The sequence below is a fragment of the Panthera onca genome, chromosome B4 (assembly GCF_046562875.1).
Source record: "Panthera onca isolate mPanOnc1 chromosome B4, mPanOnc1 haplotype 2, whole genome shotgun sequence".
NCBI classification, from domain to species: domain Eukaryota; kingdom Metazoa; phylum Chordata; class Mammalia; order Carnivora; family Felidae; genus Panthera; species Panthera onca.
This window is the reverse complement of record NC_138345.1, coordinates 120,591,820-120,617,780: the sequence shown is the minus strand read 5'-3', so window position 1 is coordinate 120,617,780 and position 25,961 is coordinate 120,591,820. Positions and strand designations below refer to the sequence as shown.

Below are 25,961 nucleotides of genomic sequence, written 5' to 3'. Positions count from 1 at the left end.
ATATGCACCTTGGATGTTGAGATATGATTTGGCTTTTTCACAGCCCTGAAAGAATGCTCTAGTGCTTAAAATATACCATAATTGCAAAAATAAGTTTAAAATGTATTAAGAACTTAGTGTGAGACCTGAAACCACAAGAGCCCTAGAAGAAAACACAGGCAGTAATTTTTCTGACATCAGCTATAGCAACACTTTTTTAGATATGTCTCCTGAGGCAAGGGAAATCGCAAAATAAATTGGGACTACATCAGCACAGCAGAGGAAACAATAAAACTGAAAGGCAACCTATGAAATGGGAGAAGATATTTGCAAATGACATATCTGATAAAGGGTTAGTATCTAAAATGTATAAAGAACTCAGGCCGCCTGGTGGCTCAGTCAGTTAAGTGTCCTACTCTCAGTTTCAGCTCAGGTCATGATCCCAGAGTCGTGGGATTGAGCCCAGAGTTAGACTCTGCACTAAGCGTGGTGCCTGCTTAAGATTCTCTCTCTCTGTCTTTCTCTCTCTCTTTCCCTCTCCCCACTTTCACTCTCTCTCTCTCTCTTTGAAATAAAATATATATATTCAAAGAACTTATACAACTCAACACCACAAAAACAAATAATCCAATTTATTTTTTTCAAATAATCCAATTTAAAAGATAGAAGACATGAACAGACATTTCTCCAAAGACGACATACAGATGGCCACAGACACATGAAAAGATGCTCAACATCACTAATCATCAGAGAAATTCAAAATCACGATGAGATATCACCTCACACCTGTCAGAATGGCTACAGTCAAAAATACAAAGAACAACAAGAAAATACAAGAAATACAAGAAACAAGAAGTGTTGGCAAGGATGTGGAAAAAAAGGAACTCATGCACCATTAGTGGTAATGCAAACTAGTGCAGCCACTGTGGAAAACATCATGGAGGTTCCTCAAAAAATTAAACATAGAACTACCATATGATCCAGTAATTCCACTACTGGGTATTTACTCAAAGAATACAAAAACACTAATTTGAGAAGATATACACACCCTTATGTTTATTGCAACATTGTTTACAATAGCCAAATTATGGAAGCAGCCCAGGTGTCCACCGATAGACGAATGGATAAAGATGTGATACACACAGAAGCACACACATGCACACTTACATATGTATGTATATATATGTAAGTATATACAGTGAACTATTATTTATCCATAAAAAAGAATGAAATCTTGCCAGTTGCAACAACATGGGTGGATCTAGAGAGTATAATGTTAAGTGAAATAAGTCAGAGAAGAGACAAATACCATATGATTTCACCCATTTGTGGAATTTAAGAAAAAAAATGAACAGAGAAAAATGGAGACAAACCAAAAAACAGACTCTTAACTACGGAGAACAAACTGGCAGTTACCACAGGGAGGTTGGTAGGGGAATGGGTGAAATAGGTGAAGGGGATTAAGTGTTCACTTATCTTGATGAGCCCTGAGTGATATATAGAATTGTTGAACTACTATATTGCATACCTGAAACTAATATAACACTGTATGTTAGGTGTACTAGAATTTTTATTTATTTTTCATTTTTTTAATATTTATTTTTGAAGAGAGAGAGAGAGAGAGAGACCGAGCGTGAGTGGGGGAGGGGCAGAGAGGGAGACACAGAATCTGAAGCAGGCTCCTGGCTTTGAGCTGTCAGCACAGAGCCCGACGTGGGGCTTGAACTCACAAACTGCGAGATCATGACCTGAGCCAAAGTCAGGTGCTTAACTGACTGAGCCACCCAGGAGCCCCTGGAATTTTTTAAAAATACCGTAGTTGTTGCTTTTTTTGTTTTGTTTTGTTCTGTTTTGATTGATTAGTTGTTTTGTTCTGCATTTTGTGGCAGCTGCTGTTGCACTTAATGTCTTGATATTTTTGGGTGTCAATCTATGGATTATGTCTCATGTGAAGTACTGGATAAAATTTGGGGGCAATAGAAGTCTTGATTTATTCACAATCAATTAAACTACTTATTCAGCAGATAGTCTATTGAGAACCAACTACATTAAAAACAACATTAAGCTTATCTTAAAGAAATGTATATTATTATAAATATATATAAGTAATTCAATGATATAAAATGTTACAATAACAACAGTTGTGATTAATACTAAAATGTTCTATCTATGTAGTGGGTGGAATAGTGTGCCCCCACGCCCAAATTCATGTCCATCTGGAACCTCAGAATGCGAACTTATTTGTAAATAAGATCTTCACTGATGAACTCCCTCTTCAATTTTGAGAATTTGCTAGTATGGCTCACAGAACTCTGGAAACAGTTTATTTACTATTACTGGTTTCTTATAAAGGGTACAACTCAATAATGGCCAAATGGAAGAGGCACAGGGTTGGGTATGGGGGTGGGGGAGAGGCCATGGTGTTTCCATGCTCTCTCCAGCACTCTGTACCCCAGTACCTTGATGTGTGCACCAACCCAATCTCCAAACCCATCATTTAGGGATATTTATGGAACATCCATTACACAGGCATGATTGATTAAATCCCTGGCCACTGGTAATTGACCTCTCCCCACTTCAGAGTATCGGGATGGGGTTGAAAGATCCAGCTCTCTAATCACAAGGTTGGTTCCTCTAGCAAACATCTCCCCTTCTGAAGCACCTAGATTCCAGCACCCCCCCCCCCATCACCTTATTAGCATAAACTCAGGTGTGGTTGAAAGGGGCTTGTTATGAATAACAAAAGATGCTCCTTTCACCCCTATTAGGAAATTTCAATGGTGTTAGAAGCTCTGTGTCAGGAACCAGGGACTAAGCGCCAATATGTATTTCTTATTGTATCACAATTAGTTTTCTACATGACAAGCATTATTATTTGCCATTACAAGGTCTTAACTACGTGAATAAATCCACACTTACAGGAGAAACTCTTAGCTCTCTTCCTTCCAGCTCATTTCTCACCACCTTCCGTACAGATGCCTTGTGATCTAGAAACACCAAACCACTCTCCTTTCCTAAACTGGATCTCATCTTTCACGCATTCAGAAATTTACTTCTCTATCTTAAGTATCCTTTCTCTACCAGCCCTCTTCCTTGGTGAGCCTGCAACTTCCCACTTGCTTTTCATTCGGGAACTAAATCCCTTGAGATGGTAGGGGCTGGTATCTTCATTTCACAATGGGGAAACCGAGGCTCAAGAAGGGTTGTGCACTCTAGATCTCTCCCCAGATTACTTGTGCTTTTTAACATCTGCACAACTCCCTACACTTTGCTTTTGTTCCTGCCACCCCTTCCACTTTAATCCTCCTCCCTTTCACCCTGATCCATGGAAGTCCTGGCTATCTTTCCAAGCCCAAGGGAAATCCCACCTCCATAAGACTTGCCCAGTGAGCCCATAAAACTTGCCTCTGCACTTCTTTATAAACCCCTCCTGGAAGTTACTTTGTCCCTGTAGGGATCTTTACTTAATGGGGATTCAAGTTGCAGCAAGTGGAATCCAACTAGTACTAGCCCCAACCCATTCCTCTTTCCACTATGCTTAGGACTTCAGGGTTGCTCTAATATTTGAATACAAAAAACCTTTTGCATGCTAAGCAAAGCTTCATTTTGACTGACTTCAGGAGAAAGGGAGATATAAGCCCATTACTTATAGAAGTGTTTTATTGTGTTCACCAAAGGATAATGGGGAGAAGAATGCAACAGTATAACAATGAATGAAGGAAATGAAGGAATTCCTGCTCTGGGGGAAGCATACAACAGCTGTGCACCCAGCTGTAGGAGTGTTTTCCAAAAGCAAAACAAAACAAACCAAAAAAAAAAAAAAAAAAAAAAGATTGATTATACGCACTGAAGCCAATAGTGAGTACTTTTAAGAGAGAAAAGGGAATATTCCATCACTGGAGTTATCTGCATACTCTGGATTTGTAAATACTGCTTCAAGACCCTAATTGTGGAAAGGGTTTGCTTGAGGGAATACTTCATGTGAGAATCATTAACTTTTCTGTGTGCTATCTCTTTGAACTTCAAATGAAATAATCTGAGGGCTATTACAAATAAATGAATATTCACCAGGGCTTCTTCAAGGATTAGAAGAACACCATTTGTGCTGTGCGAGTTTATCCATCACCCCACCCCAGGGCCCCATATGATGTCATTGACCATTTAAAGAAATGAGTTTGTATATTTTTCAAATTTTGTTCTGGAAGAAAAGCCTGTTGCCATTATGCTCAGTTTATTGCCAAAATTGAACACAACTCTTTTATAAAATATATGCAACAAGGTAAGATAAAGAGCAAAATGAAATTTTCCCTATTTCAAAAGATAGAAGTGAAGAATGATCAGTTTGATTAGGCAAACAGGGCATGCCACTTAGAGTGAAAGAATCCCTGAAGCCATGTAAAATACAATGTAAAGAAAGTAATCCTATCTAGCTTCATATTTACAATGGTAGAAGTTACATAATTACTGCATAAATATTCATCAAAATTCTTGTGTGAAACCAGGTACAAATGAAATAAAAGAAAGTTATACATCAGATTTATATTATAAGGAAAATAAATCACTAGATGCTGTTGCTCCTGCAATGCTCATCACTGCACATCCCAGATTTCACAGAGAAGTGGGGTGAATTTGTGGTCATTTACTCTCCAAGACATCAGCATCTCGGCATGGTGATGATTGAATGTCCGCAACTCAGTCAGTCGACCCAGGAGACAGGCAAAGTGTTGGGGATTTTCAGGCTGATAAATCTTGCACAGCTTTTGTAGCACATCAAGCAGTGGTTCCTGAAGCTTCTCTACTGCCTCTCTGTCCTTTATGTATTGTCTGTCTGTTTTGAAGTTTAAAATAAGATGACAAAATAAAAAAGTGGAAAAGTATTCATTTGGCATAATAATAGCAATGGTAACTTTCTTGCAACGTAAATTACAAATGTGCACTTCTAAATGTACAAATAACGTATTCAACTTGATGAATTTTCACACACACACACGTATATATTCATGTAATCACAACTAGATCAAGATATAGAACACCTACTGGCCCACCACAGAAGCCTCTCTAAATTCTCCTTTTAATCCATGCCCCCAAAGGTAACTCATACGGTAGATATAAGCATCATTTCTAGTGGGTGTATTCTAAGTAGCAGAATTGCTAGGTCATAGGGTGCGTGTGTGTGTGTGTGTGTGTAGCTTTAGTATATATGGCCAAAAACTTTTTTAATTATAAGTTTTATGGTAAAAAAAATTAAGTAACAACTAGTTTCTGCCTCAATATTATATATAAAAATGTTTTAAGGCTAATATTGAAATATTGGAAACATCCTGAATACCCAAACATGGTAACAATTAAGTAAGTGATTGTACATTAATATGATAAATATGATGGATACATATATTTCAACAAAGTTTTACCAATATAATTTTTTAATGACATGGGAAAATAAACTTTAAAGAAAAGATAGTATGCTCTATATTATGTTAAAAAAGATGTAGGGGCACCTGAGTGGCTCAGTCAGCTAAGCGTCCAACTCCTGATCTCACAGTTCATGAGATTGAGCCCCATGTCATTCCATCTCCACTCTGATAGTGCAGAGCCTACTTGGGATTTTTCTCTCTCCGTCGCTCTCCTCCTTGTACTCTGTCTCTTTCTCTCAATAAATAAATACATACATACACACATACCTACATACATACATAAACTTTAAAAAAAGTAAGTTTAAAAAGGATGTAATTTCCTTTACTTCCCTGTTCAAATTTCAATCCCTCAGAAAAGCCTTTCCTGCCCACCAATTATAACATTCTGCTGCCACTTTCCTTCCTTATATCCTCATCTTTATAGTTGTTTTACCATTACCACCTCCTGAAAGTTATTTTTGTTTCTTCATTTATTGTCTTTCTCATCCTACTAGGATGCAAGCTCTATGAAGCTATATTTGGCCTGTTTCTTTACTGCTGTATCCTCCATTGTCTGGAACCATGTTTAGTACATAGTAGGTGCTCCAAACTCAATTATTCAATGAAAGACTTTAATGTTTACAAGAAAAGCTGGGAAGAACTACACTGAAATATTAACAATGATTCCATTTGAGTAGTGGAATTACAGGCCATTTTATTTTTTCTTTATGCCTCTGTGTCTTCTACACTTTTCTTTAAGAAATTTTATTGCTATTATACTGGAGAGGGAGGAGAATAAACAAATGGCATAAAGATAAAAACATGACAATAAAATTACCTGGAGAGAGGATAACAATTGCTGTAAGCAGAGCATACTCTTCTTGAGTCATTTTCAATTCTGCAACACTTTTATAAAAACTAAACATAGGTGTTATATACTCATCAGAGATACCTATGGGGGAAAGATGAAAAATTACAGAGGCATAGTTAAATTTTTGAGTGACTAAAAAGTGAGAAACTACAAACATATATACATGCACATGTTAATATTTATGCACAAATAATGTCTATATTTTATTTGTCCAATCAAAGGCAGGTCATTGCAAAGAAGGTCAGTTAACAAAATCCTCAATATATAACTTAATCAGTGATTTGTGTGTCCTTGATTTCAGCAATGCCTTTATTTTAGTCACTCCTGTCCAACAATAAATATCATAATGTTCTTGAATCGCCCAAAGAATCTCCCAACTTCACCATTTTCTGGATGGGGTATGGTTAATCTTTTTAATATTAATATCTATTGTGGGGAATAGGCTTAAGAATTCCCTGAGCTTGCACCAATGGGTTAACAAGGCTTAGAGCAGAAAGTGGCCACAGGGCAAAAGCGGCCCAGTGTAGAACAAAGAGTAGAGCAGAAATCTGCTTCCACAGGACTAAAGCTTCCTAGAATAGGTAAACAGGTGAAGAGGGCAAAAAAGACCTCCGCCCCACTGGCCCAACATGGCGGAGAAGTAGGGGGATCCCGCATCTCTCAAACAAAGAAGTTCTGAAGCCAAAGGACTTTGAACCCCAACAGTCTGGGAGGAAAAGAGACTGAATCTACCAGGAAGAAAATGGGACAACTTGAGAAACGATAGGTGGGTGATTGTGAATTGGGGAAGATAAAACAGGCCACATAGACATGGAGGGGAGGGATCCCCTTCTGCGGAGAGACAAAAGGCAGAGAAAGAGCAGCTGGGGAAGTGTAGGACTGTATCTGGACAAGAGAAAAACCTCGGACTGGGACTGAGGAGGGATCCTATCTCTAACTGCAGGGTTTTCTTCAGACTGCGGCTGGCTCCCTGTTTGTGCACCTGGGGAAGAGGGGAGCCAGCCCTGGGTTTGGGGGTAGATCAGGGGAGCAGTCTGCAGTAGGAGAAAGTGGCCCCCTCTCAGGAGCACTGTGGGAAAAGGCAAAGCCTGCCTGCATCCACCACCCCCAGGGCCCAGCGAGGTTGGCGGGGCAATCCGCAGTAGAAGGCAACCCTCCCTGAAGTGCTGCGGCACAGACAAAGCCAACTAAGACCACATATTGTGCCACACAGAGAGGCGCTTCCCCAGTGTCAGAGCGCATGGAGTGGGTCTTTGATTCCCAGCCAAGTCCAGGGTCAGGGGAGTTGGTAGAGCGAGAAGGACAGCCCCGTCTGGGCCCATGGCACAGTGAGGATGACTCAAACGGAGTCTACCGGGTCCATGGAGAAGAGACTGGGGGATCGCCATTCCCCCCACCACCACCACCAAGGCAGAGCTTCAGGGATCATCCGAGGGCCCCACAGTGGAGGCAGGACCAGACTACACCAAACCAAACCATGCCCCTCCACACTGGGTAACTGTGTATCTACTGGAGCAAGACAGACCCTGTTTAACCAGATGGACAGCTCCTCTAGACCAGTGCTGCAGCATTGCCTGGATTAATTCCAGGTCAATTCTGGATATACAAATATATTCTCCCCACCATTTTTCCTCCTTATCTCTTCCCTCCTCGAGGCTGGTTACCCTGGTTATTGGTTTGTCTAAATAGGCAAATGAAATCAAAGGCATCAAAATTAGCACAGATGAAGTCAAACTTTCACTTTTCACAGACAACATGATATTCTACATGGAAAACCTGAAAGACTCCACCAAAAGTCTGCTAGAACTGATACATGAATTCAGCAAAGTGGCAGGGTACAAAATTAATGTATAGAAATCGGTTGCATTTTTATACACCAATAATGAAGCAACAGAAAGAGAAATAAAGAAACTGATCCCATTCACAATTGCACCAAGAAGCATAAAATACCTAGGAATAAAACCTAACCAAACATGTAAAAGATCTGTATGCTGAAAACTATAGAAAGCTTATGAAGGAAATTGAAGAAGATACAAAGAAATGGAAAAACATTCCATGCTCATGGATTGGAAGAATAAATACTGTCAAAATGTCAATACTACCCAAAGCAATCTACACATTCAATGCAATTCCAATCAAAATTGCACCAGCATTCTTCTCGAGGCTAGAACAAACAATCCTAAAATTTATATGGAACCACAAAAGACCCCAAATAGCCAAAGTAATCTTGAAGAAGAAAACCAAAATGGAAGGCATCACAATCCCAGACTTTAGCCTCTACTACAAAGCTGTAATCATCAAGAGAGCATGGTATTGGCACAAAAACAGACACATAGACCAATGGAATAGAACAGAGACCCCAGAATTGGACTCACAAATGTATGGTCAACTAATCTTTGACAAAGCAGGAAAGAATATCCAATGGAAAAAAGACAGTCTCTTTAACAAATGGTGCTGGGAGAATTGGACAGCAACATGCAGAAGAATGAAACTAGACCACTTTCTTACACCATTCACAAAAATAAACTCAAAATGGATGAAGGACCTGAGTGTGGGACAGGAAGCCATCAAAACCCTAGAGGAAAAAGCAGGAAAAAACCTCTTTGACCTCAGTCGCAGCAATTTCTTACTCGACACATCTCCAAAGGCAAGGGAATTAAAAGCAAACATGAACTATTGGGACCTCATGAAGATAAAAAGCTCTGCACTGCAAAGGAAACAATCAACAAAACTAAAAGGCAACTGACAGAATGGGAAAAGATATTTGCAAATGACACATCAGATAAAGGGCTAGTATCCAAAATCTATAAAGAACTTACCAAACTCCACACCCGAAAAACAAATAATCCAGTGAAGAAATAGGCAGAAGACATGAATAGACACTTTTCTAAAGGAGACATCCAGATGGCCAACAGACACATGAAAAGATGCTCAACGTCACTCATCATCAGGGAAATACAAATCAAAACCACACTGAGACACCACCTCACGCCAGTCAGAGTGGCTGAAATGAACAAATCAGGAGACTATAGATGCTGGAGAGGATGTGGAGAAACGGGAACCCTCTTGCACTGTTGGTGGGCATGCAAACTGGTGCAGCCACTCTGGAAAATAGGGTGGAGATTCCTCAAAAAATTAAAAATAGACCTACCCTATGACCCAGCAATAACACTGCTAGGAATTTACCCAAGGGATACAGGAGTGCTGATGCATAGGGGCACTTGTACCCCCAATGTTTGTAGCAGCACTTTCAACAATAGCCAAATTATGGAAGGAGCCTAAATGTCCATCAACTGATGAATGGATAAAGAAGTTGTGGTTTATATATACAATGGAATACTACTTGGAAGTGAGAAAAATGAAATCTGGCCATTTGTAGCAACCTGGATGGAACTGGAGGGTATTAGGCTAAGTGAAATAAGTCAGGCAGAGAAAGACAGATACAATATGTTTTCACTCTTATGTGGATCCTGAGAAACTTAACAGAAGACCATGGGGGAGGGGAAGGGGAAAAAAAAAGTTACAGAGAGGGAGGGAGGCAAACCATAAGAGACTCTTAAATACTGAGACCAAACTGAGGGTTGATGGGGGGGTGGGGGAGAAGGGAAAGTGGGTTATGGGCATTTAGGAGGGCACCTGTAGGGATGAGCACTGGGTGTTGTATGGAAACCAATTTGACAATAAATTATATTTAATAAAAAAAAAGACCTCCACAGCAAGGCAAAATTACCTGGAGCTAATCAGTAAAAACAAAAATAAATAAATAAATAAATAAATACATACATACATACATACACACACACACACACACACACACACACACACACACACACATAAATGCCTTGTTAACCCTGAGATAGCATCCTCCATCTGTCTTATCCCCTAGACAAGTTAAGGTAAACAGACATGGCACCTGGCACCTGCAGTAAACAGCCGTCTGCTCGGTGCTGCAATTCTGTTTTGTATTGACTGAAATCCCTAATACCACATATCTTTGAAAACCCCTTTCTCTCACACACTTGAGTTAATGATCACTGTTTTATTATCTCTTTTTGCACATCCATCACGTTTGTAAGCCTTCTGATCCTAATAAATATGGAGCAAGGACCCTTACTCGGGGCTCTTGTCTCCTCCCGAACATTAGCCTCTCTTGTATTCAATTCTGTGTCTGCTGTCTTGCTGGACAAGAGAGAACTCCAGAGTCAAAGTTTGTGACAAACTGTAATTAAGGTATAGGTAGCATCTTAAATAATCAATAAAAAAAAATTACTGTTCTTAAGCCCAGAAGTATAAACATCTTGACTTAATACATTGGCTAAGATTCTTCTCAGTTCCAGTGCCTACTAGGGCATTGGTACTTGGCTGTTCTCTTCAAACTTACATGTCTAAAACCAAAGATACCATGTACAGAACTAAACTCCTCATCTTCCTCCAAATCCACCTCTTTCCTGATATTCCCATTCTCAGTGACATATCTTTACCCATACACTCTCCCCTGCCTGACAACTGAGATTTGGCCCTCTCTCTAACCCAGTTAGGTGCCAAGTCCTATGATTCAGCATGATAACTCTCCCTAGGTGTTCTCTCTCCTCTCCACAACCTCTAGAATTGACTTAGTTTCAGTCCTTATTTCTTTTCATCCGGACTGCCTCCTCAGTCTTCAGTTTGGTCCCAGAATCTCAAAATTCAAATCACACCCTGTCTCCTCAATTTTTACAAATCTTCAAAAACTCTCAGTGGCTTTTGGCATAAATGTTCTTCCTTTTTACATAGGAAGCTCCAAGACCTGTACCCACCCACTACTCACCTACCTGATAATAGTAGTAATAGTAGGATCCATATTTATTGAGTATTCATTATGTATTATACACTGTTCCAAGCACTTCTTATGCTATAATTCATTTAATCTTCCTAATACCTCATGAGGTAGGTGCTGTGAGGTTACCTCATTTGCCCAGAGAACCACAGCTCATGATTGGTGGAAACAATATTCAAACCATGGATAGCTAGCAGGCTCCAGTGTCCTGGCTTTTAGCTGTCACTAAGCTGTACAACCTTTCTATCACACAGCCTTTACTCCAGCCATGTTTAGCCACTTGGATCTCCCTAAATAATTCATAATGCTCAGTTTTGTTTTTAAATTTTTTTAGTTCATCTATTTTGAGAGGAAGAAAGAGAGCACACATGAAGGGGAAGGGCAAAGAGAGAGGGAATGAGAGAATCCCAAGCAGATTCTGCACTGATAGTCCAACGCAGGGCCCACAAACTGTAAGACCTTGACTTGAGCCAAGATTGAGAGCCAGTTGCTTAACTGACTGAGCCCCCTAGGCACCCCCACACTGCTCAAGATATTCTAGCTGGAATATCCTCTGTCTCCTTTATCTAGATGTAACTCTTCATAATTTAAGGCTCTTTTGTGTCACTTCCTCCACTCATTCAACAAGTATTAACTAGGTGCCTGTTCCTGTGCATGACTCCATTCCAGAAAAGTTTTGACAGGGGAATTACAGAGACAGAAAAAAAGAAGAAGAAGAAGGAGAGGGTGGGAGGAGGAAGAAGGGAAAGGGAAGGGAAGAAGGGGAAGGAGGAGAAGGAGGGAAGGATTGGGGGAGGAGGAGAAGAAGGAGAATGAAGAGGAAAGGAAGAGGAAGAAGAGGAAAAGGAGGAGGAAGAGGAAAAGGAGGAGGAAGAGGAAAAAGAAAAAAGACCATGGGTGGGCAGGGGGTGGGGGAGACTGATACGACTTATGGATGAATTAAAATGAGGTTGAGATTCCCTGAATTGTTCCACACTAAAATAGAATGCTGTATCCCATCCTGAAGCAGACCTAGAGACATACAGCTTTGGTCAAACCAAACTAGAATACATTTGGATTCCAGATGCTAAAGAGCATAATTATCATCTAATATTCTGCTTCATAGAATCAGAAAGTCTAAATCCTTACCTTGAGAATAATCTAAAGAGTCTTCCCAAACTGAATCCCTAGTCTTCCTCTCTTTAGTCAAAATGCCACACTTTTCTCCCTCCTTTGACTTTTGATTCTTTAATCTACCCAGTGGGCTCTCTTAACAACAGTGTCTTTGTTAAGCAATTTGGGTATTACATCATGTGGAAGATTCCAGCTTTTACAGATTGATCCAAATACCCATCACTGAATTAGATACAACTTAAAAATGTAGAAGGTGAAGTATGTGATCCTGGGAATACCAGTCCTGGTTTCCAACAAACATAGAGGTTAAGAGTTAGTGAGCCAGCTCTGAGTTTGAAATTTGACGTATGATTTGATCTTAGTCACAGAACTTAAACTCCATAAACCTCAATTTCTTCATTTGTGAAATGTGAATTATAACAATAAGAAGCTGTTATATTGTATGAGATAATATGCGTGGAGTGCTTAGCATAATGCCTGGTTAATAATAAACCCTCAATAAATGTTAGAGCAAATACTAATAATAACTATTATTGTTATTCAGGAAATTGGATTAATTTTACTTCAGTAGTTCATTTTAATCTCAGTTCATCTTAATTTTAGTTAGATTAAGCTCATGTACTTTTGTGTTTACAAAGCTACATTTTTGTTTTGTTTTTATATTCTGCACTTTCCTAGAGATGAATCCAAATTGGCCGATCAGAGATTTGCTTCAGTATTTTTCTAGGTGTTAAAGCTTAACTACATCTATATTTTCTTGGCAAGGGTGTTCTATTTCACTTTAAAAAAGAAAAATGGCAGTCTTTAGGCTTTCTTCAGCATTCAGGGACTACGCTCATCATATCTGGCTACCCAAAATAGTAATTCATGATTCTGCTATTTTTAAAAATAGTTTACAAGGATATAGGGATAATATTAAAGGCAGCTGATTTGAAAATATTTAAATTTTAGAAATTATCTTTAACTACCTAATTTTCTATTTTGTCTTTCTTTTTTTTAATTTTTTTAATGTTTATTTATTTTTGAAAGACAGAGAGTAAGCAGGGGAGGGGCAGAGAGAGAGAGGGAGACACAGAATCTGAAGCAGGCTCCAGGCTCTGAGCAGTCAGCACAGAGCCCAACGCGAGGCTCAAACCTACGAACTATGAGGTCGTGATCTGAGCTGAAGTTGGATGCTTAACCGACTGAGCCACCCAGGCGCCCATCTATTTTGTCTTTCTAAATCCCCATTAACCTACCAAAAATGCTACCTTCATTAGCGACCTCATTATTGTTAATAGTTTTCAGGAAAAAAAAAAAAAAAGTAAAGATGTTGGTTATGATTGTTCATATTGTACATGTTCTACAAGCCAACAGTGAATATACATTATAAATGTAAGAAATAGAATGTTATAAAAATAAATTTCCTACAGGATAGATCAAATATAAATCTGCTTTTGGAATTAGAGTTAATAATCAGAATTAACCACAGCACCATCAACAAAGGGGTATTTTAAGTGTTTACGAACCAGCAATTTCTAACCTAAGAAATGTAACACTAACATCATTCTGAAGGGGCAGTCTTTTCTTGATTTCCTGCCTCCTCCTCTCTGGAGACTTGCTTAAAGTTTTGTTTTTTGCTCTTTTGCCCAATTAGCTGATTTTTGGTCACAAGGGGGGGCTATTTTCTAACTTAAAGACAAAGACTACTGTGGAAAAGTGCAAAGTTGTAAAAAAAAAAAAAGTTTGTTTGCACTCCTGTTTCTTGTTTTGCCTTAAAAAAAAAAAAGAGGTATGTAATTTATAAATTATTTTAAAATCAGAAATATTCCTTGAGAGAAAAACTATTTGATAGAATTAACTCTGCTATTTTCAGTTATTTTGAATGTAAATGTCTTTCATTTCCTAATTATCTTCCAAGTTTTGACTGGGAAAAAAAATAAAGCAGAGGGGTGTGTATGTGTGATACAAGAATACGTATTATGTAAGAAAATTCCCACCCCTTCATTGAGGGAAAGAAGAGGAGAAAAGGAAAGGAAAGAGTGTGTGCTGACAAACAATTTCTGAGATTGATAGTTTGGACCTAATTTTAAATACCAATAAAATTATATTTGTCATGTCAAAGATCTATTTGAATGAAAACTCATAAACTAAAATCTGTTTTTTAGTATTTATTAAGTTAAAAAAAATTCCTGGTATTTTAAATACTTCTATCTGATATATTATAATTGGTTTGATCAAGATAGACCAAGAATCTTATTAAAAATGATACTATTTGCTCAAAACCATATAATTTGACATTTTTCTAGAAATGATGCCGCCCCATAGCATAGAAGTTAAGGTATAAGTCTCTGACATGGCACACAAAGCAATGTTTGCTTTCTGCTTTCCTTCCAAACTAAGCTCTCTCCATCTAACTACTCCATCCAGTAGTTTCCCTATGAACTAATGACTTCCACTCTTGGTTCCTGAAGCTGATTCAGGTCATTGTCTACACAGCTTATCTACCTCCCCCGACCCTAACCTTATGGCCATGTACTATGGCAAAGACAGATTGAAACTCCAGCCCAAGGTCCAGCCCCCCCTTGGTCTCATTTCTCTTGTCAGAGGTTGGTTAGTCAGCGACAGTACAATTCTGACCAATGTGACAAAGGGGAGTCTACTCAGGAGCTCTCAAGAAAGATTTCTACACTCAGGAAGAGACCATTAAGTTTCTACATTGAGTTTCTTTTTCCTTTGGCCATTGTTGCACCACATGTGATGCCTGAAAATGCTCTGGCCAGGAAGAGAATCAGCCTGAGGGTAAAGCCAATACACCAAGAATAGCAGAGCAGAAAGATGAAAAAAGACCTATGTTTCTGATAATGTGTTGATCCCTTTAATTAACCAATTTTGCTGTCACCCTTCCTCTGGGTTTTTCATTTGAGTTAATGTCTTTACTTTTTCAGGCCATATGTAATTGGATTTCCTGTGATTGTCAGCCAAGAGCATCCTAACAGATAGTTCCTCTAACACATAAGATACATTTTTAATGTTTTCATGCTTTTGGGTCTGAAGTATAAGGTAGGATCCCTGTGAGGCTAGGACACACCATTGATTTTTCAAGGCAACATTCAAATTTTGCTTCCTCTGTGGAGGTTTCCCTGTCACCGGGAAGCATAATTATTTTCTCCCTTCTGTAGGTTCAATTCTATTGCATGTATCAGAATTCATATCTCTTTCCCATTAGAGTGTGAAATGCCATAAAAAATTTTTATGCGAACAGGAACTAATGCTGTATTCCCAGTGCCTGACACACTGCCTGACCACTAAATGGTGCTCCATAGATGTTTCTTATCCACCTCTGTATTCTCAGTAACTATCATCCTACTGGAGACATGGTTAAGAATAACAATTGTTTGTTAAATTGGGCAATATTATGTTTTGCTAGTTCTTTGCAATGAAGGTCACATAGTTCTGAGATGTAATGGTGGCAAGGGAGGCCATTAGACAATGGAAACATTTTCATGGTGTTAAGAGATTGGACCCTAACCTCTACTTCAACTGCTAAATTCTACCTAGTGAGTCATTTGTGCCATACTGTTGGCCTTAAGTAAAAAGCTGCCATCAGATTGGCAATTCAAAAAATAACTACTTTCAATATAAAAGATTTCATTTGAAATACTTAATAAATACTTTCCATTAGCCCTAGTGGTTAAAAGTTATCTGGCTAAATTAGATCTTACTGGTGCTTAGGAATTGCCAGTGTCTGGATTGTCAAGTTCCAGATTCATCTCAACAAAATTCACCAATTTTTGTATGACAAATGTGTGCCATGCACTATGATAACGCTGGGAATAATCTTCTAGCAGTTAATGGATTAATGGAAGGGGCAGATACATAAATACATAATGTCCAATACTGGACAAGTATAAAAGGCTTAGGGAATACAGCTGAGAGCCATTGAAAAGGCTGACTCTTGTATCAATTTAACACTTTCTCTTATTTTGAAAAAGATTTTTCCTACAGTTTGAATCCCAAATTTTTCCATGCCAAAACTACCACATGACCACTATGAAAAACAAAATGAGAGGTGTTGAGAACTCCAAATTTTGACTTACACATTTACCTTTTTTACAAATATTCTGCCATTTGTTCTTTACATTTCCAACCCTTTTTTCAAAGTCAGTATCTGAACTGATAATCAGCTTACATCTTCTTCTTTAGAAAATTTACTTCTTCCAATTGTTTTCATTTGTTACTAAAGCTAAAGCAACGAAATCATGTGTATTTAAAGAGCAGAGACATAAGCACAGTATACTACATAGAGCACACCTTACTATGCTACTGTAAACTAGTTACAACTCTACCATGCTAATAAGGATGTCTCATTTCTCTAACCTCCTTGATCCTGTTTATCATTTACTTAAAACCAATTACAAATTGCTACTCATTGCTTATACTTTCTCTCTCAACCAAAGGGCAGGAATCTGTGTTTTACTAGGTCTTTGTATTCCCTACTAGCTGATAGTAGAGCAAATATTAGGCCATGGTGAGTGAAACATATAGAAAGAGTACTGAGCTTTGAATTGAATCACCTGTGTTCATCTCTTGGCAATCTGCTGATTAGTTGTGTGTCTTTGAGCAGGTCAACCAGCCTCTCTAAGCCTGTTTCCTCATCTATAAAATAAAAGCAATAGCACCCACCTTCTGGGGCCACTGTGAATACAATAAGATGATGTGTATAAAAGGAAAGCATTGAAAAAATCACAAGAGATATTGTCATCCTGATAAATACAAATAAATTGAATATTTCATTTATGTCTGTTATGGGGATCAAAAAAAGACCAAAATATACCATAAATTTCAGTGGTTATTTATATTTGAAGTTAATAGAACAAGTTACATTGGTCTGTGAAAAGTTATTGCTCATTCCCTTAATGTTAAAATAGAAAATCATTCAATGTTGGCAATTATAGTGTTGTCATATTTTATCATATGATTATTCCTATTTTTAATAAATATTTTAGCTTTAAAGCCTAGTTTGCATAATACTACATTAGGAATAATATAATTGAGGCACTAAAATTATATGGAAACAACCCAACCACAGGTTATGTCAGATATAATCTTCTAAAGCTTCAATTAACATATAAAAACACTGTAACCCTCATTAATTAAATGTATCTCAGGAGACAGTATTTTTGTGTATGTAATTGAGAAAATAATAGCAAACAAAAGAGTATGAATATGAAGAAAAAAAAGAAATTTCACATTATATTCTTTAAAAACTTCTGTAGGCATAAACAGGGCAACTTTGAGATATTATGTTTCTCTAGAATTAAAGGTACAATAGAAAGAATATGTTATATTTGCACAAGAATAAAAAGTTATTCTGAAAGGTCATCTTGCAAGATCATGGTTCTATGTGGTGTGTGGAAGAGGCAATGTTCTGAAAATCCACTGGGAGAAGCAAATTCATAAATATTAATAAATGGAAGCATCATTATAGATAATAAAATATGAAGCAGCATGCAAGTTTGAATGGTTTTTATTGTTACAATATGTGGTTGATGTTTGGATAAAGTAATCTATTTGTGAACTGGAGGCATGCATATTTATTTATACAGTTCTTCTTATGGAAAACTTCATTCTTGAACTTTTCTGAAATTTGCAAAATCACAAGTTCTGAAACCTATGCTAATCAAGCAAGTTTTTTTCTTTTTTATTACCTATTTTTTAACCTACAAGACCCTCACCATTTCTCACCTAGTTTTTGCACTGATTTCTTTATAGGGACCTGCTTCTTATCTCAATCCCTCCAAACTTTCCTTCATATTACTGCTCGAAAGATCTTTCTACAGTACTGGTATGGTCATGTCACACAGGCTCCGAACATTACAGAAGACTCCCCATTATATAAGAACTACATTAAACTACTTTTGTGGTGTTCAACATCCTTAAAAATCTAGCGGTTACCACATTTCACCTTCACAAATATTATTTTTAGCAATATCAAGGTATTTGTGAGTCCTCTACATGGATGCTCTCACATACCTCCTCATCTTTGCACTTGTAATTTCTATATTACTATAATCTAATGGATATATCTCTTGGAATGCCATTCTCAGGCTTTTGTGGCTTGACAAGTTCCTAACCATGATTCACTTGTCAACTTTGCAAGCCTTTTCTGACTCACCAAGTAAGCTCACATAGAAAGGCAAGCACATCTTTATGCTTCTATTTAATTTTTCAATTTTATGCTTCTATTTCATATTTCAACATACATTCCTCATAGTCCTTATTACACTGCACCTTGATTTGGAATCCTTTGCTTATAGCTCTTTCCCACTAGTCAGTAAGCTCCCTGAGGACAAAGACATTTCCTCATCTCCATACCCTCAATAATCACACAGTGCTTGGCACAAAGTAAGTATTCAATGGATATTTGTTGATTGGAAAGATCTCCTTTAATGTGCCTATTGATCAGTAACTTATTTTCCTCTCCTAATCAATGGCCATAAAGTTTCAGTTAAGCAAGATAAATAAGTTCTAGAGATCTACTATACAACATTGTACCTATAGGCAACAATTCTGTGTTGTATACTTAAAATTTTGTTAAGAGGATAGATCTCATGCTAAGTGTTCTTACCACAATAAAAAAAAAATCAAGATACTCAAGGAGCTGCCTGCCTGACTGGCTAAACCAGCAATCAGAAATATTGATTAGTTAAGAGAAGGCAACCAGTAAGGCTTATACAACTAGATGGTGCCATGGAGGTTACCTGATTCAATTCTTCTCCCTTACTCCCAGCATCCTGGACGATGGATGGAGGGACGGACGGACACATACACACACACACACACACACACTGTACATTCCAGAACATGTAAAATAAAATCTGTCCAGGACAAGAATCTATATTTCTTTATAATACACTGTCTTTCAAAAGGTGAAAATCTCCAACAATCTATTTCTCAGATCCTTTCCCTTCTTTCCATTTCTTCTGGCAGCACATTCGTGAAACCTTTGCCTTCTGACTGGTGTTGCTGGAAGATTTGTAAAGCATGATGTTGATGTTTTTCCTCCCCTGCTCAAAAATCTTCAGTGTCTCCCTGTTTCTTTTTTTTTTTTTTTTTAGTGTTTTATTTTTAAGAGAGAGAGAGAGAGACAGACAGACAGACAGACAGAAAGTGAGCAGAGGAGGCGCAGAGAAAGAGGGAGACACAGAATCCGAAGCAGGTTCCAGGCTCTGAGCTGTCAGCATAGAGCCTGACACGGGGCTCGAACCCATGAACCATGAGATCATGACCAGAGCCAAAGTCAGATGCTTAACTAACTGAGCCACCCAGGTGCCCCAGTGTCCCCTATTTCTTATAAAATAAAGAATAAAACCTTTAGCCCAGCATTCAAGGCCCTCAACCATTTGATTCTTTTTAAAAATTCTATTTCCCTTTAATGTAACCCTTAATCTAAATACACTCAACTATTCATTCTTCTTTGAATGCATAACCTGGGCTTTCTTGCCTCAATCCTTTGCTTGGGTTGGTCCTTCTTTCTTGTACCTCTATCCTAAATATCCACATCTAATACCATTCAAGGCCCAGTTTGCCAGTGAAATCTTCCAGAGCCCTGCCAACTAGGAGTCACCTTTCTCTCAGTTCTCTTCCACATTTTTTTATAACTATCTATGTAAAGTTCATGTCTTCCTACTAGACTGTAAGCTTTATAGGAGAAGGAACACATCTGATTCCTCTCTTTACTGCCTCCATAGTAGCTTGCCCTTAAGTACATGTTAAACTAGTAAATCAATGATATATACAAATAATGCATATTTTAAATGTATATTCTTTAAATCTATCAATAATGATAATTATACTTTCAGTGTTTAAAAAAACACAATGACTATGGATGGCTGCTTTTAAAAAATAATTTCCAATTTTTCAATTATTTTTCTTATATAACAAATGCAGAACTTCCTACAAACTTTCCTTCCAACCTCTGTTCTAAAACACTGATTTTATAAGTACCTAAACTTTGTTCTAGTCTTTCATAGAAGGATACTTTGGGAAGAAAGGATCTTGAGACATCATTTCTTCTCATTCATCTCTCCCCTCCCAACCCATATAGAAAGTATCTCAGGAAAACAAGCACTTATCCTATTTTAAGACTCTTCTAAGATAAACTGCACAGAATTCCAGGAAATGTATTGCAATGTCTCTTAACCCTTTCTGTCGCAGTATTCCTCCATAATAAGTTCAACTCATACTATTATTTCATTTTGTCTCTTGAGAGGCATGTAGCATAGTGGCTTAGACACACAGCTTCTGAAGTCAGACTTCCTGTCTGTCTCTGGGAAAGTTATTAACCACTCTCTGTGTCAGTTTCCTTATCGATAAATTTTGAATAATAATGGTACTTACTTCATAAGACTTTGCAAGATTCTGATGAAATCATGTATGTAAATTATTTAGAACAGTGTCTAAAACCTAATGATAATGATATATAAATGTTGCTATTAATAATTCTTTTTATTTTGCTTTGAATAGAGATGGATAATAGTTTGAGCCACAGTCTTTCATAGATGAAGATTTTGAACAAGTGAATTTTTTTTTCGACTGAATAATCCCAACTCCTTTATGCTATGTTTTTTTATCTAATTTTCCAAACTTCTAAAAATTCCTCCTTTGGCCCTTAATCTTAGTATAGGGCAAAGAGTATTTTTAGTATTTTGCTACTACAAGGACATGTGAAGCAACCCTCTAAAAGCCTCATCTAAGGGCACCTGAGTGGCTCAATCAGTTAAGCATAAGACTTGAGCTCAGACTTCAGCTCAGGTCATGATCTCACTGTTCATGAGTGTGAGCCCCACATCAGGCTCTGTGCTGACAGCCCAGAGCCTGGAGCTTTCTTCAGATTCTCTAACTCCCACTCTCTCCACCCTTGCCCCACTCACACTCTATCTGTCTCTCTCTCAAAAATAAATAAATATTTAAAAAATTAAAAACAAAAAGCCTCATCTATTTAACACATATCTTTTTAGAGTCATTCACCATACTAGTCACAATGCGAATGTAACTTTGCATAAGATAGGTAAGAAGCCTGCCTTCATGGAATGCTTACTTGCAGGAGCAAACTCTTTACCATTAACCAAATCACATACCGCTCCTCCGAATTCTTTCTTCCAATAGGTCAGCATGTCCAGCTGGAAGCTTCTTATTGAAAATCTCAGCTGAACGGAGGAACATAGCTTCTACTGCAGACCCTTTCAGCAAAGCAATTTGATCTTCATGGTCCAAAGTCTGAAATCCTGGATGAAGATGATAATCAAATCAAGTATCAAGGAACTGTGAATGCTATATAACAATATTTCATCATCATTATCATCCCCATTGATAAAACATTTCCTTAAAGTTATTTTGTAATTGTTTTAAGATTGGGTAGTCAGGTTGAGTCACTAAAAATCGATTTTTCTGTCCCAAATAGAAGCTGACTTTTATCTTATTGAGTAGTTGTACAAGTTGTACAAGTTGGGTAAAAAAGAACGTCCTATCCACACCAAAAATACATATAATGGCAGTGAAGGCTGATTCAAATGAAGTAACTCAGAAGTTAGAAGCAAACAGATTCTCTTTTAGCCATTATATTAGTCACATCTGGTGATACAGGGTCAACTCTGAAGAATGGAAGCATCCACAGACCAGAAAAAAATCTTTACATGTATCCAGCCGTGGGAAGGAATTGACAACCTGAAGGAATATAACACCACTTGGAAATCCAAAGTCCTTATCCAGGCTTGTATGCCACAGTCTCCAGCAGCCTCTCTGACATCATTTCCTCCTCTTCCTTTCTCTTACTCACTGTGTTCCAGCCACACTGACTCATGGCCCTGCTGTGAACATACAAGTTTGCTTTGCCTCAGGAGTAAATGCCCTTCCCCAGCTATCCAAATGCTTTACTCCCTCCACTATATGCAGAGACCCTATATTCAAGGTGACCCTACTAAAATAATACTACTCCCCATAACTCACTAGCCCCTATCTGCTTTATTTTTTTTAATGTTTATTTATTTATTTTTGACAGAAGGTGTGTGATCAGGGGAGGGGTAGAGAGGGAGACAGAGAATCTGAAGCAGAGTCCACACTGTTAGCACAGAGCCTGACACAAGGCTCGAACTCATGGACACAAGCTGAAGTCAGACACATAACCAACTGAGCCACCCATTAACCCCACTAGTTTCTTTACTTTTACTCATAGAATTTACCACTACCTGACATAATAAATTTATCTGCATATTTGTTCATCGTTTGCCACCTCGAATAGAGTATAAACTTCATGAGGGCAGAGACTTTGCCCGTTTTGTTCACTTTTGTATCCCCAGTACCTGGCACATAATTGATATCCAAGAATTATTTGTTGAATAATTGGATAACTGAATAAATGGGAAACAAACATAAGCTCCTATGCACATGTATACATACACATAACACACTTATGAAGATAAACTAATACCATCAGGGGCCAGGTGGCTTAGAAAAGTATTAAATAGAAATGGGAATTTAGAGAAGAGAGTAATGTTAAGGTTTAAGAATCACTATCTTAGGGGTGCCTGGGTGGCCCAATCATTTTAGGCATCCCATTCTTGATTTTTGCCCAGGTCATTATCTCAGGGTTCATGAGATCGAGCCCCGCATCATTTGTTGGGCCCTACTGACAGCATGCAACCTGCTTGGGAAATTCTCCCCCTCCCTCCCTCTAACTAACTAACTAAATAAATAAATAAGTAAATAATTCAACTTAAAAAAAAAAAATCACTATCTCAGAGCTCCTTTGAAGGCAGAAGCCATTCCTGCAGGGTCTCCAGCACCCTGGACAGTGCCTGGCACAGGTCGTGCACCATGAACTACAAAATGAAATGATTCATCTCTTTAACCCACACCCTTTCATTATTGGTATTATATCACTATTACTGTTATTTTTATTAATGTTGTCATTTCCATAATTATTGTTAAAATATTAATTTTAACTATATTACTAGTACTGTTAAAATTTCTTTCTCAGGAGTTTTGGTCTTTTATTTCCTATTGTATTTTTTTTCCTTCTGTTTTCTCATTTTTAAAAGTTTATTTTTAAGTAATCTCTACAGCCAACATGGGGCTTGAAACTCACAACCCCAAGATCGAGTCACATGCTCTCCCAACTGATCCAGCCAGGTCCCCCTGCTTGACTCATTAAACACACATTAATTATACTCTTTCCTCCCCCTCAGGAACTAGTCTAAGCACCGGAAATAAAGAGATGTGTTAGATATTGCTGTTGCTTTCAGATAAGCTACCTTTTATGAACAAGATTTTTTTCTTCAATTATTTTGTGGTTCAAGACCAATAGACCATTTGAACTGAAAACCTCTCTTTTCACAAACAACCAAAAATATATTTCTCCCTTTCCCAATTCCTCCTCCCACAACTTTCACTCTTGAATAATCTTGTTTTTGATCAAGATTCCCCTCACCTTAATTAGCATATAACAAATTAAGTTCCTCTTTCATTGTAATAAAGAAATGAGAGAATATTAATGTTAAAATGAAAATGAGAACTTCCTCCTCACATTTTATGAGTTTATGTAGGCTTATGTCTATTCATGACACTTTAATAAAATAATAGCATGATGCTGGCCAAAGAAGACAAATTAACCTAATTAAAATCTTACATCAGAAGTTACCTTCTATAATTTAATATTACAGTGCTGTGTTGTTATACAAGGTATTTATTATACTCTTCCAGTGCCCGGCTAGCTCAGTCGCTAGAGCATGAGACTCTTATTATACTCTTCCAGATCATAGAATTCTATTGTACTAATATATTTTTAAAACACTGAAACAACTTAAATCTATTGGCTGAGATAGCATTGATAATGTAGCCAAAGGAATTGGGAAGCTGAGAGATAAGAATCTTGAATTCCAGTTTCTGTACTGGCCCCATCCAAATGACTATAGATAAATTCCTCTCCCTTGTCCCACAATATATTGTTCAGTAAGCTCTATTGATTTTTGAATCTCTCTTCATTTTGTTTCCTCTTCCATCTCCCAGTGCTGTTGCTTTATTTCAAGCCTTCTGCCTTGACTGGTGCAGTAGCATCTTAAATGATCCTCCTGCCTCTGGTCCCTCCTCGTTCAAATTCATCTTATACAAAATGGAACAAGTCATATCTGTATTAGCATAAATCCCATCACTTCCCTCTCAATATAAACAACAACAAAAAACCACCAAAAACTCTTTACCATTCAGTAAATTAAAATGAAATGTAAATTCATTTCAAAAGTAATGAAAATTAAATTCCTTACTTAAGCCCTTGTTAATCTGACACCAACTTAACCTTATGCCTAACCAAGGAGTCTACCACATTATGCTGTGGCCACATTGAATTTTTCCATCTCTAATAATCCTATTTTTGTTCATGCCTCATTATATTTTCACAAGTAGATCTCTTGACCTGGAAGGTTCCTTCTATTCCATACCACCAGGACAACTCCGTTTTCTTTTAGACCCAATTAAAATATGATTTTCTTTGAGGTCTCCCTGTCTTTCTCAGGTACAAATAGCAACAACTTCCTCTCTGTTCAAACAGCACTTTGTATATAATATTTTTATTATAGCCTTTCTTAAATCACTTCCCTTGAAGGCAATAGCTACATACTTAGTATAGAATAGGTATCAACAAGTGCTTGTTAAATGAATAAATGGATGAATGACAACTTCACAAAGTCTCAATTTCTTAGTCTATCAATCTGGAAAAATAATTATAAGTGATTTGAAATATCCTACCTGGCTCTAACCATTCATGTCTATAGTAGTTAGACATATTAATTTAAATCAAATGTGAGATAATTTCTACTTTACGACCAACAGACCTGACTTTCTCAGTGTCACAAGAATATTGCACAGTATAGCATATACATGTAAAAAATACCTGGAAGTTTTTTTGTGAATTCTACGAGAATCTGTACATGACTGGTAGCCATTTCAGTTAAAATGAGAAAATTTTCTTCTGCACTGAATTCTTCTTTTAACTAAATTTTAAGAAGAAAAGCAAATGATTAATAAGTAGATAAAAGGATAAATCAACACAAAATCATTAGACTAAAGAATAAGATTTGGATAATAAAATTTAAGATCGAGCTTATATTTTTCAGTTCCTTGGAGAGCAATTACTATTACCAAGATAGATATGAAACGTCTTGTTCTTTGTCTAATGCTGCTAAAAGTTTAAATGCATAACTTAAATTCTCAGCTCTAATTATTTCAAAGTAACAAATTCATATATAATTTATATAGAAAATATTAACTTTCAACCTATGCATTTTTAGATATTTGTACGTACAATTTTATTTGTTATTTCCTGAGGCATCCTCTGTTTGCTATATGAATCCATAATATAATGAAGAAGATTCTGTTGATCTGGGGTGAGTTCAGTTTTCTCCTACACTGGCAAAAAAATAAAAGGTATTAGGGAGGGTTGTTATAATGCACTTTTTCTATATGCACATTCATCTGGAGTATACTAATCTCAGAAATTATTGATAAAAGCCCTAAATATGGCAGGAACTATGCACTCTGATACAGTGTGCACTGTAATGGCTTACTCTGGGTCCTTGGTCAAGCATATCACAACTCACTAAATGGGTCCCAAATTGTTCATTTTTCTATCTGTAAAATAGGGATAACAAAATATTCATTTCATGTATATCTTGGGGATAAATAATAGTCTAGATCTGAACCCTATCAACCCCATTCATAGAGAAGTTCAGTGAAAGTTCAAGGGTTAGTCACT

The 25,961-nt window shown here is 37.4% G+C and overlaps 1 protein-coding gene across 6 annotated transcripts in view; it reads right to left on the bottom strand.

Annotated features, from left to right (window-relative positions):
• Positions 1 to 1,822: 1,822 nt before the first annotated feature.
• NR1H4 (nuclear receptor subfamily 1 group H member 4) overlaps positions 1,823 to 25,961 on the bottom strand; it is a 76,626-nt gene continuing 52,487 nt past the window's right edge. For all 6 annotated transcript variants that reach the window (XM_078449556.2, XM_060656643.3, XM_060656644.3 and 3 more), the window contains 5 exons: positions 25,512 to 25,610; positions 25,101 to 25,200; positions 21,295 to 21,441; positions 6,211 to 6,324; positions 1,823 to 4,807 (listed from right to left, as the gene is read on the bottom strand). In XM_078449556.2, coding sequence (XP_078305682.2) covers positions 4,569 to 4,807; positions 6,211 to 6,324; positions 21,295 to 21,441; positions 25,101 to 25,200; positions 25,512 to 25,610 — 699 coding nt within the window. In that variant the 3' untranslated portion in view covers positions 1,823 to 4,568. The remainder of the gene's footprint in view (positions 4,808 to 6,210; positions 6,325 to 21,294; positions 21,442 to 25,100; positions 25,201 to 25,511; positions 25,611 to 25,961) is intronic.